This window comes from Crassostrea angulata, chromosome 7, assembly GCF_025612915.1.
Source record: "Crassostrea angulata isolate pt1a10 chromosome 7, ASM2561291v2, whole genome shotgun sequence".
Taxonomy (NCBI): domain Eukaryota; kingdom Metazoa; phylum Mollusca; class Bivalvia; order Ostreida; family Ostreidae; genus Magallana; species Magallana angulata.
Genome location: NC_069117.1, coordinates 14,650,233 through 14,667,726, shown reverse-complemented (window position 1 = coordinate 14,667,726; position 17,494 = coordinate 14,650,233). Strand labels below are relative to the sequence as shown.

Here is a 17,494-nt window from a genome sequence, read left to right as displayed (position 1 = left end):
GTAGGTTTCTTGCTGAATAGCTGAGGTTGACGCGGTTTGGGTTGTGTGTTAATCTTGTGCACTGTCTCAGGTTTCACCCCCTGTACTTCAGCTGCATCCCTCGCTGCTGTTTCCATAGCAACTGCTAAGTTGATTGCTTTCTCCAGATTAAGGTCAGTCTCTGAAAGTAGTCTCTTTTGAATAGACTCTTGACGAAGACCTACTACTAGTCAGTCTCGTAATGTATCGTTTAAAGCTGCCTCAAACTGGCAATGAGTTGCCAAGTTGCGTAGTTCGGCAATATATGTCAGTACAGATTCATCAGGCCGTTGGTTGCGCTTGTGAAATCGGAATCGTTCGGCTATCACCGAGGGTTTTGGGCTCAAATGTTCACGCAGTGCCTTAAGGAGATCCTTAATGTTTTTATCTGTTGCTTTGGCTGGAGCAATTAAGTTTTTCAAAAGTGTGTACGTTTTAGGACCAATTAAACTGATTAAAGCAGGCACCTTATGAGCGTTGTCTATGTCATTAGCAAGAAAAAATGCCTGCAATCTCTCCTCGTAGGATTCCCACGATTCAACTGAATCGTCAAATTGTTCGATTTTACCGATGTGTGGCATGGTAAACAAACGATAGTAGGTTCGTACTTACACCTCGTCGCCAGTTGTTAGATCTCCGTGTGGTTAAGTTATGTGAGAAATATGATAACACGTGTTGTCGTTGTAACCACGTTTTAATGAATGCAACATAAAAAACCAACATGAACAAATTCCGGATCACTGGAGCGGATTAACGAATCCCGGAATAATACGAACATAGTCAAATACACAACAGTTTCCTTGCTAAACAAGCTAAATGTAAAAATAACATTTTTATTTTATTACCATTTTTGTCTGATTGATGCCTAGTAAAGAAAATTCTTGGAGAATAATTACATATTTACTTAATGGTCAATTAAGCCTAAACTTAAAAGAATAACCCTTGACAATAGACCTTAAATTCCGCAAATGAAGTAGAGGATTCCTTGCTTCTTCAACGATACAGTTCGTTTGCTTACTTAATACCCAATACTTGAGTAGAATTTTAAAGAATCAATGGATATTTACAATATAATCACTCGAGCCCCTGCAGTCTAATACAAAAGACACGATTAATCTAGATGTTTTAAAGAAGAAGACGATACTGTTCCAATCGAACGACGTATTTTGACGATAAATTTAAAGATGAGCCATAGCAAGGTCACCTGTTAAGTTAGCCGAGTACTTTCCCCTAGCTACTTTGCATATTTCATCAAAAAAAAAATCTCAAGTTTTTAAAGGTATCAGTTTAGATTGTCGCTAAGTTTGTTGTTTTTGTTTTGTTTTGGCTTTCTTCTAACTTCACTAATTCATAAAAAAAACTTCAAATCATGTTTATGCACAGTCTTTAAAATATTTACCTCACAAACAAGATAGAATATCTTACATAATCTCTGTATATCTTAAGTATTTTTGTTATGAGATTCAATAAATCAATGTTCGGTGTTAAAATAACTATCCAATGACAATATGTCCTTATTTGGCCATCTATATAGTAATTAAAGAGCCTGGAGTTAAAACGATTCCTTGTTACATAATTTTTTTTTTGGAAAATAAAGTATGATTCTAACAAGTAGAAGTTGCTATGTTTGTTTGGAGAGGAAGGTACACCATTTTATGTTATGTCATGAAGTGTTAATGATTTGTTAATGAATCCGCTTTCTCTTGACTTTGCCTGTACTTGTGCGATAAGCACAAAATATGTCAGTTCAGACACCGGAAGTGTGGGTGTCAATTGGAGGCCAAATCTTATCTATTAATATAATTGCGACAGACTATACCTGAATAACAACAATGGGTTTTTTGGAATTAAACTGAAAGTCACAGTAATTCATGCACAGGACCATGCAAATGACAAGTAAAGCGTCTTCACTCTTAGTGTCAAGAAACTACATTTGGTACAACCTCAAAACGTTATTTCAAATCAGGCACCTAAAAAGATGGGAAATGGAAATACTCGCGAATCTAGACGTTAAAATATTCTTATAATATAATAATGTATTGATGACAAAAGTCGATTAACCTTTTTATCTCTTAAAGGATATACATGTAACGTTTGCATTGTCTCCACTTCTTTTGTTCCTTTTATTGCCAAATCTGTCGAAATTCCTGGCGGTTTTTTTTTTACACCCTCTTGCTGAAAGCCACACTGCATTGTTTACAATTGATGAGCCAGCGCTGTTGAATTAAATGGTTGGTTATCATAATCTACTGTAAAGGACCGTCTAAAATTATCAAATTTTTTAATAAATTGAGAATTCTTAAATTTTACAAAGAGTAATTTTTGGTAAATTTCATACTTTAAACTTGCAAGAAAATTCCTTTAGATTACGTGATAATAATGATTAAGTTGTTATTTTATGGTATTGGCGCAAGATAAGCTGTAGAGTATTTTTAATAAACATGAACTAGTTTAAAATGAAAATTACAAAAGAAACATTGAATTGTTGTGACGGCCACGTTTCAAGAATTGTATTGCAAAAACAGGAAATGATGTATATGATTGAGAGTATACAATGATCTAGACTGTACATGCAAGTTGTTTTTTTTGTATCCGATTTAACACCTACATGGTTAGGCTATCAGGGTTTAGGCGTTAGACTGTAAATGAGTGTAAATTACTATTTCCCGTTTGATAGCATACATTAAAAGGTGTCAGTGACGGTCGGCAATATTTACAACAAAGGTTACTTATGTATTGATAATATTTGTAGGAGTAGAATTCCTCTCTAAAGTGAAAAGGTCACGTTTTGAGATAGAAACTTTTGATTTTCACATACTTTATTTTTACGTTGCTGAACTACAATTTATCATGTATTAACAATGATTTGTCATGTTGTTCATAATTCGTTCTTTGTAAAATATTGTTTTTTGTATGATGCTCGAATGTATGATGCATGAAAAGGAATCTGTATAATGTCTTAGGGGAAAGATCTGGAATGCAGTCAAAATAGGATAATAATTCAAGAAATACCTTTCAGTTTATACATATGTCGAGAACAGTTCTGTATAAAAGGTAATAGTTTTGAGGCCCGACAGGGCCGGGTACTGCTTGCTATTTTCCATACAGAAGTGTTTGAGGCATACCCGGTATATCAAACTTAAAGCATTGCCTTTGATTTTGAATTTCATTGTTTTTACCGATTTTGAGGTATATCAGTACTGTAACCACTGGTAACGGCCTGATATTAAGAAGCTCATTAATTAAGAAGATAAATATTAAGAAGCTCAATTATATCGGACTGTTAGAGGTCAAATTTTAGATTGCTAATAAGATTTAGAAGGACAGAAATAAATAAACGAAACGTTTTTTTTTTTTTTTTTTTTTTTTTTTTTTCAAATTCTTTTATTGATTTTATATAAAACAATTTACAAAGATAGCTTATACATAGATATGAATTTCAATTGAAATCATTATTCATTATTATGCCCACAGTGATAAATATAATAGAACATACATACTAACATATAATGTATCGTCCGAAGACATAATCATACATGCATATATTGAAATGTTACATTCATTGGTATACGTAGTAAAAATAAGTTGAACCCCTGGCTTACCCGGTGGACATAACACATACATATGCATACAGTCCTTCACTACGTCCCCGGGTAAAGCGCTAATACACATAGACAGTCCCTATGTGTATCGGGTATATTATTGTTTTGAAAAGAATAACAAATATCAAAGTTTAGATATCAACAGTTGAAAAAGCTCATTTTCTTTTGTGTTTTTTAGCATTTTCAGAACTGCACAGTGTGTCGTAATATACTCTTTGAATGAGTTTTTTATCAATAAAATTGATTCGGGTAAATTTTCAAGTCTACAATACATTTTACATTTGTATATTCTATATGCAATAAATGACAAAAAATAATTATATAATTTGGTGACTTGTGTTTCTTCCAGGTAGAACCCCAAAACAATATGCTTCCAATTAATATCAAAATTTAAGCACTCGCTAGCCACTTTCCAAATTTTTACTACATTAACACAATCAAAAATAAGATGTTTTGAATTTTCAATTTCGTTACATTGTTTGCATTTAGCAGTGATATTTTTATTCCATTTGCTCACTAAAAGATTGTTACATAACAGATTGTTCAGTAGTTTGTAATTAAACTCAGCTAAGGCTTTGTCTTTGGTATTTTTAATTTTCTGTGTATATATTGATTTCCATACATTTTTGCTTTCCAACTTAAATTCTTTTTCTAGTTTAGATTGTGTACAAGGTGCTTGAAATTTACGTTTTATTAATCTTGAATAAAAAGTTTTGGTGTTGTGTTGATCGGAAATTATTTGTAGTTGTTTTGTTTGTAAGTATGGAATTTTTGAAAAATCGTATTTGAGTTCAAATTTGGTAAAAATTTGTTTTATTATTTTGTATTCACATAACCAGTTTGTTCTTTTGCGTAATGTATCGAATATATCCGACGAACTTTTTAAAGTTCCATTCTCTTCAAAAATATCTTTTACATATAGAATTCCGCTTTTAATCCAATTTTCAAAGCAGATTGTCTTACCTTTAAAATTGAATATTTTATTTGACCAAATAGGTTGTAATAAAAAAGCTTCGGTAGAAAGGGCAGGTATTTTGGTTTGGGTATCATCTTTACATAAATTATAGCATACAAAAGCTTGCTTGTAGAACTCTGGGAAGTTGTTTATTATACCATAGTCTTTGGCAACCGTCTCATTTGTTTTCATCAGATATTCAATATCAATTTTTGTATCCTTACAGAAACTGTTAAAAAAATATTTAATATTGTGTTCTGTACTAAGTAAACGTGGAATCCACATAGCTTTTAGGGCCGTAAATTTAGATTCTATATCAACAAGACCTATTCCTCCCTCATATACTTCACCTATGATGGTATTTCTTTTGATCCTATCAGTTTTATTCCACATGAAATTAAATATAAGCCTTTTAACATTTTTTATGAAATCATTGTCGGGTATTTCCAAAATGCTAGCTACATATATAAGTTTAGAAATTGCTAATGTGTTTATTATTGTGCATTTTCCAAATATTGTTAGTTTTCTTTTTTTCCAAGATTCAAATAACGTTTCCATTTCATGATATATTTTCATCCAGTTTTTATTGTAACACTCAATCTTATCATGACCAATGTGTATACCTAAGCATTTCACTGATTGGTTCGTTACATGTATTCCTTCAACATTGTTATATTGGTTTTTAAGAGTGCCAAGAAGGATGCATTCTGTTTTAGATATATTTATTTTTGATCCCGCGAGTTTGCAAAAGACGTCAATGGTTTTAATGGCTTGTTTGAGAGAATCTATATTCTTCAGTGATAATGTCATATCATCTGCATGTTGGATGTTTTTAATTTCTTTTTCTGAGTTTTTAACTGTAAATCCGTTTATTAACCCATTATTTTTTATTTTATCGGATAAGATTTCAGCGACGAAAAGATATAATAATGCTGAAATAGGACAGCCTTGTCTAATTCCTCTATGCATTTGACATGTTCTTGAAATCCATCCATTATTTTTTAATCGAAATATTGGGTTTTTATATAAAATTTTAATCCAGTGAATAAAATTAGTTCCGAAATTAAAAGTCTCTAACGTTTTGAATAAAAAATTCCATTCAACAGAATCGAAAGCCTTTTCAAAATCTAAAAAGAGGAGTAGCCCGTCTTGATTATTGTTTTCGCAATATTCAAAAATGTCTAGAATTAGTCTAGCATTTGTACCTATAAATCTTCCCTTTATGTACGCTGTTTGCTCATTACTTATATATTCATCTATCACTTTTTGCAATCTGCGTGCAAATATAAACGCAATGATTTTATAATCCGTGTTAGTCAAGCTGATAGGTCTGTAATTTTTCAATAGATATTTTTCACCTTTTTTGTGGATAAGAGAGATTACTGCTAGGCGTTGAGAGAAAGACATTTCATTTAACTGGAAAATTTCTTTTAACATATTAAAAAAAAGTGAAGATAGTTGATCCCAAAAACATTGATAGAATTCTGCTGGCAATCCATCAAGCCCGGGAGCTTTATTACTTTTCATACTCATTACTGTATCTTTACATTCATCTAAGGTTGGAAATTTATCACAATTGTCTTTAGCTGTAGTAGAAAGCGTTTTAATATTACTAGTTTCTAAATAATTTTCAATGTCTACGTCGTTTACATTTTTTGTATCGTATAAATTCTCATAGAAATGACACATTTCACCTAAAATTTCGTCATCTGTTGTTAAGTTTTCCTGTTTTTCATTCTGTAGTTCATATATTACGTTTTGTGTTTGATGTTTTTTTTCTAGACATAAAAAATATTTCGTGTTCTTTTCACCTTCATTAATCCATTTTGCACGTGATCTTATCTGAGCACCTTTAGACTTTTTATCATAAAATTCGTTTAACTGAGTCTCTAAGTTTCTTTTCCTAATCATATCAATTTCATTGTAAGGCAAAGATTCTATATATTCAATTTCTTTTTCTATATTAAATATTTTCTTTTTAAATTTGTTTGATTGTTTAACGGAGAAAATTATAGAGAATTTTTTAACCTCGTCCTTTAAAATTTCCCATTTTTGTATAAATGTGTCATGCGTGTTGGAAATATTTTTTATGATTTCAGAAATTTGCTCTTTGTATTCTTTATTTTCTAAAAGAGACGTGTTAAGCTTCCAATAACCACCCCCCTTTTTGTTATCAAAAATATTTAGATCAAATTGTATCGATTTATGATCGGACATTCTATTGCCGTTAGAATGGGTGCCGGGAATTTTTTGTAATGCTAAATTATTAGTTTTTAATGATAAGTTTTCACTCATAAATACAAAATCAATCCTACTTCTTGGTGTGTTATTTGCATCGCACCAAGTAAATCCATCGGAGTGTTTATTTTTTTCTTCCCATAGATCTGAACATTTCATTTGCTTAATAATTTCTTTCAAAAGTTTTGAACTCTTATCAGTAGTACTATTCAGCTTACAGTTGAAGTCACCACACAAGATAGTATTTGATATATTATTCGAGTTATTATTAATAAATGTTTTCATTCTTTTAAAAAATTGAATACGGTGTGATTCATTATTAGGGGCATAAATATTTACCAAAGTTAAATCAGTTTCGCCTATTTTTACATTAATCAAGATTTTACGTCCATCATTAGAACTGTGCCTATTAATAATATCTATATCTAAATCTTTCTTAAATAGAACTGATACACCTTTACTATAAGTAGAGTCTGAAAAACAATGAATAGATTTTCCTCGCCAGTTACAATTGTAATTAAACTCGTTCTTTTGGGTAAAATGAGTCTCTTGGATGAGAGCTATATCTATCTTTGAATCATGTAATCAATTATAGAACTTTAATCTTTTTTCTTTAGTATTAAGGCCTCTTGCATTAATAGATATAAAATTGATCAATGCCATGTTACTCATGAAACAATCGATAATAAACAAAAGTCTAAGGTAGTTTTAGTTTACCGTATAATCTGAGTCCTTAAATCACAATAGTGGTCAGAGTTCCTGTAAGAGTCCGAAAGGGATCGAGTCCAGCGTTAACCTTCAGCGGTGCGCGCGTGCGAATCGCGAACCTGGCTTGTCGTAGCTGTTTTTTTGGTAACTGAGCCGCCAGAGTTTTGAGTCTTGCGAATAACGAAACGTTATATTTTGCTAGCAAACCAAAAATCGATGTTTCAATATATTAATAAACACATTTAGCTCATCCTAATCATCAAGTCAGTTTGCAAGTTACAAGCCCAATAGCAAAGAAAAAAGTATTTCAAGATCATGATAAACATTCATCATATGATAATAAATCCCGACTCTAACCATAGAACCACATGCTAATAGAATCTCACACTTACTATAAAACTGTACTTTAATACAAACCTACTCTAACCATAGAACTATATGCTAAAAGAACTCTACTCCTGCTATATAGCAACATGATAACAGAGCCTGATTCTTACCGTACAATCATATGATAACAGAAAACCAAACTAATCATGGAATCATATGATAATAGAACACCGTTCTAACCATAGAACCACATGATAACACAGACCGACTCTAAACATTTTGGAATCAGATAATTATAGAGCCCGACTCTTACCATAGGACCACATGACAACGGTACCAAACTCTAACCATAGAACTATATGATTATAGAACCCTGCTCTTAACATAGAACCAATAAACCCCATCATCTGAATTTCATAATTTTCTTGCTCATTATAACTATGCACTAAACACAAAAAGGAGATTATTATTGATCCATTTTCCAGGTGTTTACATCCATAGACAGCCATGTATGCTCTTTGTTGTGGCTTTTGTTCGGTTATTTGAACTATATTCCCCACTATATCTCTACAAAACTGACACAGATAATTTGGTCAAGATTGGAAAGCAGTTTTCAAACAGACGCAAAACGTTCGTCCTTTAACACTCGACAAACGATTAATACAACAAATGTTTTCAAAAATTGTTCAAATATGCAAAAATGTTAAAACATCCATATATTACCTTCCTGTTCTGTTGATAATCATTTCAGTCCCAACTTCTAAAAATTTGTACCACAGTTTGGCCTCCATCAGGGACAGGGTGATTGGTCCATTTGTGAGCGGTATACAGTTATCTTTGCCGTCGACCACGTCCTCTCTGAGCTTCATCTGCATGCTCTCCGACGTAAAGCTGTCAGAATATCCAGACGAGCTGGAGTTGGAGTAAATCTGTATCTCCATATCACTGGACTGAGGATCCATCTCAGTCGGCGATGACGAGTTCGAAAAGGGAAATGATGTATTTGAAAAGGATCGATTTGTAGACCCATTCATTTCGGACGTACTTGACACTCTATTTCCAAATACTGGAATCTTTGGTTTTTTGTCGCTGGGATCAGTTTCCTCGGCAAAAGTGTCCTCTTTTTCCTCCATTAGTCTGAATTCTTGTTTCTAGTTAAAAAACAGCGTGAAGTAGAAATGTAAAAGATGCTATTCCTTTGAAGAGACGGTATTAGAAACTACACAACTGCGTATGGAACAAATGAAAAGTAAAAAAATTGAGTAATGCCAGTTTTAATAGACAAAATAAAAAAAATGGATTAAAAATGAGTCGCTTAATAACGAAAATCTTTCTTTAGAAGCCTATGTTTCAACTTCTTTCTTTTGACATTCAAACATATAGAAAATTAAGTCTGAAAAATAATATTTGTACGTACTAATTAGAACACTTTGTTATACGTGGGAAAGTAATACATATAGAAGGCGTGGCAGAGCCGAGCCTTCTATGGACTTTACCGACACCACAAATTTCTGTAAACAGTCAGTAACAAACCTAGTAAGTGTATTGTTTTTGTCGAGGACCTAAAGTTTGATATGTAAACAACATAAGATAATATATAACAATTAAATTCATAGGCTTATTCTCTAATTTTGTACCTTTCTCGACAGTCGTCTGTGCAAACCTAGATGCCATTGTATATAGGATACTTTTATTACGTCACGAGCAAAGGGGGTCACTCTAAATATTTTTGGCCATAATAATTAAAGGTACGGTTTTGTAAAATATAAGCTCAAATAACGTTACGTCCGCCATGTTGCCGTATAAAGTGTGACGCCCGCCGTGTAAAGAAATTTATAAGTCAATCACGTGACGCGATCCATCCAATGACGTTGACAATTAAAATCAAATCGGTTCGGTTAGATTGTGATAATACAAAAAATACATATAAAACCTGCGTCACTTATGTTGCCGAATGGCTTCATGAAATTCGTACAAAAAAACCGGATATGGCATCTTAAATCATAGCCTGTGAATCATTTCAACGTCTACATGTGTACATTCTTTTCGATTCATGATCTCTTTGGCTTCCTCCATGGCAGGGCTTAATGTAAATTATGGAGATATCAAACGAAGAAGTGTCTTTCTTTTACTTATAAAAGCGTGTTCGCTTGTACCACCATTCAACATAACATTTATTCACATTGATCATTTTCGTTCTTCATTTCAGGGCACGCGACGTTTTGCTAACAAGTAATATGACATCTCTATAGCTAACCTTGGATACCATGACAAACATTTGTCCATGTGATATGTCGGGTTCATTTTAAACTGTGGTATATTTAATATCTGCTTGAAAACTCAAAATCTTTGTTTTAAGAAATTCTGCATGAAATGGTAAGATATTGAACATCGGCCAAATGAAGATGAAAAATAAACCACATCAACTTTAATAAGTGCTAGATAAAAGTTGTTGTTCACATGGTTGTTTATTTGAAAATATAAGGACATCAGTTATCTCTGCTGTTACATGTACAGTTTTGTTGTACTGCAGTCTTCTTACATACTTCTGCGGTAGGCAGACTTCCGGTCTCATCACCAACTTGAAAGTTATATGTACTTGTAACAGATTGAAATATGTCGAATACCGGGGTGATCTCGAGTCAGCAGGGCCTTCGTCAAAGTCTGCATCTTCGAGTCATTGTGGAACTAGTCCTTCTCAGGTTTGAGACGGAATTATGTTGCTGACTTATTGTATCCAAATCTTTTAAAAGCTTTCCATGAGGTTTCAATTTGAGTGTAAGTTTTGCAGACACAATGGCCTGCATAAGATACATTTTCAATTTTTCTATCCCTTTGCTTTTACGTGAAACAAACAATTTTCTTGTCGATGATAAAGGGTACTCTCTGCGATTGCCTGCACCAAGATTAAACAAAATTTTCCATTTCTTTTAAGCTTTGGAAATACGATTAACCGTGCGCACAACCTCAATTTACCCAGTTTTCAAATTACAGATCAATTGATAAACAATCTGGTCCGGACTCTTCTGTCATGTTGTAAATTTTGAATTTACCGGGTGGCAGTAAATACAATATTTACAACATGACAAGTTTTCGAGAGAGATTCCTATCTTTACCCTCATTGACTACGTAGCAAAGCATTTCAAATTAGGTTCTGGAAAATTCGCTCAGAAAAATGGAACAAATTCATTATCACTCCTAAAAAACATGATAAAAGGTTATCTGGTGCTTTTTCCGTTTAGAGACATTTCAGTGTAAGTTAATTAGTACTTCTTATATATAATTTCGAGGAATCCATCTTGAATTTTAAATAGTGATTTTTGGCAATCAAACACCTGTACATGTACTTTCCAAAAATGTAGGATTTTTTTAAAGGGGGGGGGGGGGGGGGGGGATGAAAATACGCACGAATGCACACGCATGTACGTGCGCGCACAGACAAATACATTAATTCAATTATATAACAGACAAGCAAATCAAGCAAATCGAAACAATTTGTAAATAAATTAATAAATAGAACAACAACAAATTCATTATCACTCCTACTCCTACTCAACATGATAATTGCCATCAAAGTTTCAGGTTATCTGGTGCTTTTTCCGTTTAGAGACATATTTAGTACTTTTTTATATATATAATTTCGAGGAATCTTTCTTAAATTTTAAATAGTGATTTTTGGCAATCTCAAACACCTGTATATGTACCCTCCAAATATGTAGGGTTTTTTTAAGATTGGGGGGGGGGGGGGGGGAATGAAATACGCACGTATGCACACACACACGCATGTACGTGCGCGCACAGACAAATACATTAATTCAATTAAATAACAGACAAGAAAATCAAGCAAATCGAAACAATATGTAAATGAATTGATAAATAGAACCTGGAAATACGTTGTAGAAAACCGATGGTCAGTCTTGAATACGTAATAAGAGAATGAGCGACTGGCAGTGGGTTTTCTTATGTTTATTTTGCAAATTTTGACCTCAGGACAGGAGTGCCCCTAAATCTTTTATCAAATCTTATCAAAATATCTTAATTGTTTTAGGGGTAGGCCTGCCTTGATGGATTTCTAGGCCAAACTTCATGCAGAAATAGACCGTTTTACTGCCAAAAAAATATTTTAGCCAATTTTCAAGGCTAATTTTTGAATTACAAGCGCAATATGCTAGGTTTTAAACGAAAATATATAGAAATATGTACGGTAAAAATATCAAATAAACTTTGATTTTCAAAAGTGATTTTTTTCGAGAGATCGATCTCTCCTTTAAGTCAATTCTTTTGTTATAAATAGTGTTCAGTTTTTCAAGAGAGATTCCTATCTTTACCCTCAGTGACCATGTAGCAAAGCATTTCAAATTAGGTTCTGGAAAATTCGCTCAGAAAAATGGAACAACAAATTCATTATCACTCCTACTCCAACATGATAATTGCCATCAAAGCTTAAGGTTATCTGGTGCTTTTTCCGTTTAGAGACATATTTAGTACTTTTTTATATATATGATTTCGAGGAATCTTTCTTAAATTTTAAATAGTGATTTTTGGCAATCTCAAACACCTGTATATGTACCCTCCAAATATGTAGGGTTTTTTTAAGATGGGGGGGATGAAATACGCACGTATGCACACACACACGCTTGTACGTGCGCGCACAGACAAATACATTCATTCAATTAAATAACAGACAAGATAATCAAGCAAATCGAAACAATATGTAAATGAATTGATAAATAGAACCTGGAAATACGTTGTAGAAAACCGATGGTCAGTCTTGAATACGTAATAAGAGAATGAGCAACTGGCAGTGGTTTTCTGACAATGCGGAAATGAAAGGTTTATTTCATAAATAATAGAATGCGTACATGTACTTCTAATACGCTTATGTATTTAAAGTTATATAAAATTGTGTAATAAAAGGATTTTCAATATAAGATGTCTTTGTTTATATCTATGCCCCCAAATATTGCAAATTTGTGACTAAACAAACAAGAATAAAAGGCACAGATAAAATTTTAATACAATAATATGAATTCATATTTCCCTTCAATACAGGAAAATACTAATTTATTCGATACATATATTGAAGATGAATTATGCTAATTCCGTTAGAGTTTTAATGCTATAAAGCAATTAAATCACGGATTAATAAACAGGTGGACGCAGTGTCTTTTACCTCTAAATTCTTGAAACGGTTTTTGAAGTTAAATAATATTGCAAGACAGAAAGCTTTGCTCCCTAAGGTTCAAGTTTTATAGTCAATTATTAAAAGTAGTTGACGCATAAAGTTTGAAAAATCCATAGATATCTCATAATGTCAGTTTATTTTGAATAATAAAATCGATTTAAAATCTTCTCAAAAGCTCGCTTGTGGTACATGTACGAATATAATCTCTCATCAACAGAGAGTAAATTTAAAAAAAAAGCTTGAGATTCGACTACTATTGCAACTACAACAATGGCTTGCAACAGATCTTTTAATCTCCGCGTTCCCCCCAAATAGCAAGGAGCTCTTAAATTCACGATATCGATCCATGTGATTTCACAGCTAGTTATCAAAATAAAAATATTATATTGAATATGAGACCTAAATCACAGCTCTTGTAGGAATATAAACATTGCAGATAAAACAAAATGGACAAATATCTATCTATAGAAAATGTTGGAGGTTCATAGCGACAATTTACTATTTGAATTATACAATTCGTAACGGTAGCTATATTTAGGGAACTAACTGTTTGCTTAATCTGCAAGCACCCCGCTCATTACATCCCCGTTTCAAGGAACTTTTAAAAATGAATGAATAAACTACCTTTTCAAAAATTTAACACAAATTTTCTCTTGTCCATAATGATATTTAGAAACAACTAAAATTCTTTCATAAATCTCTACTTACCCTAAAATACCGTAGAAGCGATTGCAGTTGAAATTCCTGGGTATAGGAGCCTGCCTAAGGGAATCTAGCAGAATGCGAAATTTAACCTTCTCTGCTTTTACGCAAAGTCACCCAAGTGTAATGTCCAATAGACAAACTTAAAGTTCTTTTTGCACACAAAATGTAAACGCATCTACACTTGGCTAGAATATATATAAATGACAGAAACCTGCTGGGCGATTCTAATACTATGTCAAATATCGTTTACCAATCAAATTGAACGTGCTCTTACGTTTGCTGTTTATCTCGAGATGAATTCAATTATATGGCGACGTGGATGTACAAACTGTTGGCGAAAAACAACAAATCACTTCAATACGCTTCCGATTAAGAATTAATTTGTAAAGACTCCATAACCTCAATTTGAGGCGTGAAAATATTTTTGGTGATTCATGCAGGTATGAAGGTAGCGAGCGTTGCAGAAAAATACGTATATAACCCGCGTTTGCGACAGGAATAGTGACGTCATAACAGTAGACGACTAGGGAATTCCTAAACGAAAATCGTCTCAAGCCACGGTCTGGAGGATTAAGTATTATCTTGCAAACGCCAATAATCTTAATTTTAGGCGTGAAATTATCCCTGGTGATTCATGCGGGTATGAAGGTAGGGGGCATTGCGGAAAAAAATACGAATATAACCCGCGTTTGCGATAGGGATAGTGACGTCATAACAGCAGAACACAAGGGAATTCCCAGACAAAAACCGTCTCACGCAACGGTTTGTAAAGGCACAATCACCTTAATTTGAGGCATGAAAATATTTTTTGTGATTCATTCGGGTATGAAGGGTAGCGAGAGTTGCAGAAAAATGCGTATATAAGCCGCGTAAGTGACAGAGACAGTGACGTAATAACAGCAGAAAACTAGGGAATACTCAAAGCAAGGTCAAGATCTATACTCTGTCCCAAGATATTTTGGATTCATATTTGGCTTAATTGCTTGATATTTATAAATACCTCAGGATTCAAACGTTGTTCATTCAAAAGTATGAAAAATTTCCAAGATTTCTCAGTCAAAACGCCCCTCTTAGCTTATCAGGTTTCAATACAATGCTAAAAATGTGATGTCTACGGAGATTTTGTATTGCAGCAAGCCCGGATGATAACGTTGAAATATTGCGCGATGTATTCCGAGTGTATTCCGAATGGAGAAAAGATGTAAACATTCCCCATTATAAATCTCCGTAAGGAATCTGTTTTCGTTCCTGTGAATTTTTCCGAGTGAAATATGATAATGTGTCAATGAAATTATCTTGGAAAATATCCCTTTCAACTATTTCAATTGCACTTCTGTCACAGGTAAGTGTATTTTTATTAAGAATCGTCCAAATGTGCTGCGTAAATATCTTGGGACAGACTATAGTAAATGATTCCAGAGTGTCTTTTTGGTGCTTGAACCATTATGACGTCATTATTGATTTGATGAGTTTTTTCCTTTACTTTACAGCTTTAAAAGAATTATGTAGAAAATAAAACAATATTTTGACATTCTATATTTAATCATGGGAAAAGTAATCCCGGTACCTGTATTCAATTTGGCATCATTTAAAGAGGAGGTCAAGAGCTTGTTTAATGCCGTTTTTGGAGAGACTGTAGGCAATCTAGATATAGTTCATTGGTCCAAAATGAACAAAACTCCGAGATTTGTTACTTTTATCCTTCATATTTCATTGAAAATGGTTGTTTACAACATGATTTTTTATTTTGTTTAACAAAAATTTAAGCCCCGGTACACCCTATGAATTAAAGATATTTTTATGAAGCATCATTAAAATAATTTACATATTGAATTTCAAAAACCTGTAGGCACCTTTCATTTACTAGATCTTGACCTTAACGAGGCCGAGTAGAGATCGAGTACGTACGCTTTCGCGCAGCGTTTCATTTGTATTGCGACGTCATCTTTTTGCTTGGTTGACGCCATGGCGTGATAGTTTTAACTGCATATATTAAGCGAAATTCGTTGAAAATAGCTCGTTTGATACGTAAAATTGATATTATATTGTGGAATAAACATAAATGATATTATAATATTTGGCCTCGGGTCGAAAACTTGAAGGGTTCAGCAAGCCTAGCCCTCTGTCACGTTTTCTTAACCCGCCTAAATATAGCTTAATTCATATATTTCAAGGCAGTAACCATGTATTTTATATTATTGACCCTTAATATGTGATGTTATATATCTATTTATTACTTAAATATGTCTGAATGTTTTAATAATATTATAAAGATAACCATTTCCGCCTTTGTCAAATAAAAAATAGCCATTATCTGACAAACCTGGGAAATTGGGCATATAAAAAACAACTTTGATAAGACCCCTGGAACAAACCAGGAGGTAAAAGTTTTTTTTTATTTTACCATTTGATGCCTTTTAGCAATAACTTTAATATGTTTAAACAGAAAAAGAAATCCCTGGAGCAGAAGGTTTTAAAAATCGTAAAAAATTGTGTAAAATTGAAAAATTTCAAGCAAAATCCCACAGGGTCCTATGTTATGAATTGACAAACTTTGAGATGACCCCTTAAACAAATGATCTGGTAAATATCTTCTTTTTTTTTTAACTTAAAGTAATAATTAGAATTAGTAAAAACAGTAGAAATTCATTCAAAAATCTAGGGCAGAACATATTAGACCCGGCCTCGTTAAGCCACGGTTCGGAGTTCGCATTGCTGTCTCATATATATTGCCAGATGGAGAAGACGGTGCATACTGGCCGTGGTTTACGATGTGTAAAAATTATTTCTTAACCAAGCGAGCATGGATTTTAGACTCTCTTGCTAGTGGTATATAATAGTGATAAATTAAAATCTGTTTATTTTATGATGATTTGCAATGTCAAAGTTAAGCAAAAAATTCGAAACACATGAAAAACACACTTGGACCTTTCAAAAAGTTCTCTTCTTTGCCTGTACTCTGTTGCAGGTTAATTTTTCCGTTACTTTTGACGAATGTTAACAAAAGTACACATACCTGCCAAAGAAATACAAATGAAACTGAAGCAAGGAGAAAAATGAAAGATTTCTTTAAATATACTTTTGCTATTTTTTTTATATTTATCTATTATATTTATCTATTATAAGCAAGTAAATATTGACACGTAGAAAGAAAGAAGACTATTGTTCTGTAATTGCTTCTTTTTTAATTAGACTAGCTATTCTTATTTTGATACAATAATGAAGACATTTTTAATAAGTTTTAATGGTCATATGAGATGATAATCAATATTTTCAAAATAGAGAAAGCATTCTGTTTAAAACCAAAACTACCATACTCACGAAAACAACAACTTCCTCCAGTAGGATATGTTAATGTTTTTGTGTAGTTCGTTTTTAATAAGTTACAAATATCATTCTGCGCGTACAGATCATTTTTCTTTTCTTATTTCGAAAATGTATATGGTTCTATCTTAGCACGCTTGCAGGCCAAAGTGATATCGAAATGTACTGTACGACAGTCTCTTTCTATCAGACCAGATTTCCGGATATTGAATGTTTAAGCGGACAGGTTTTAACTTTGATGATAATAAAAAAGTTTCCGGATAAAACGGAAGAAACGTGGTTTTTGAACTCTTTGATGGTCTAAACTTTATATTATAATATCCATGCCATCGGAAATCCGGAACACTAATGCATTTTCTGTACTTCTACTACTTCTAATATCTACATGTACTTCAATATTCAGTTCCATCTTGTCCTGTTCTTCTTCTTTGC

At 32.8% G+C, this 17,494-nt stretch overlaps 1 protein-coding gene across 1 annotated transcript in view; it reads right to left on the bottom strand.

The window, feature by feature from the left end:
* The window catches only part of LOC128156094 (eomesodermin homolog), a 30,990-nt gene extending 17,088 nt beyond the window's left edge, over window positions 1-13,902 (bottom strand). Inside the window, exons 1-2 of the mRNA XM_052818094.1 lie at window positions 13,742-13,902; window positions 8,572-8,999 (exon numbers count right to left, since the gene is read on the bottom strand). Coding sequence (XP_052674054.1) covers window positions 8,572-8,981 — 410 coding nt within the window. The 5' untranslated portion in view covers window positions 8,982-8,999; window positions 13,742-13,902. The remainder of the gene's footprint in view (window positions 1-8,571; window positions 9,000-13,741) is intronic.
* Between the last annotated feature and the right edge of the window lie 3,592 nt (window positions 13,903-17,494).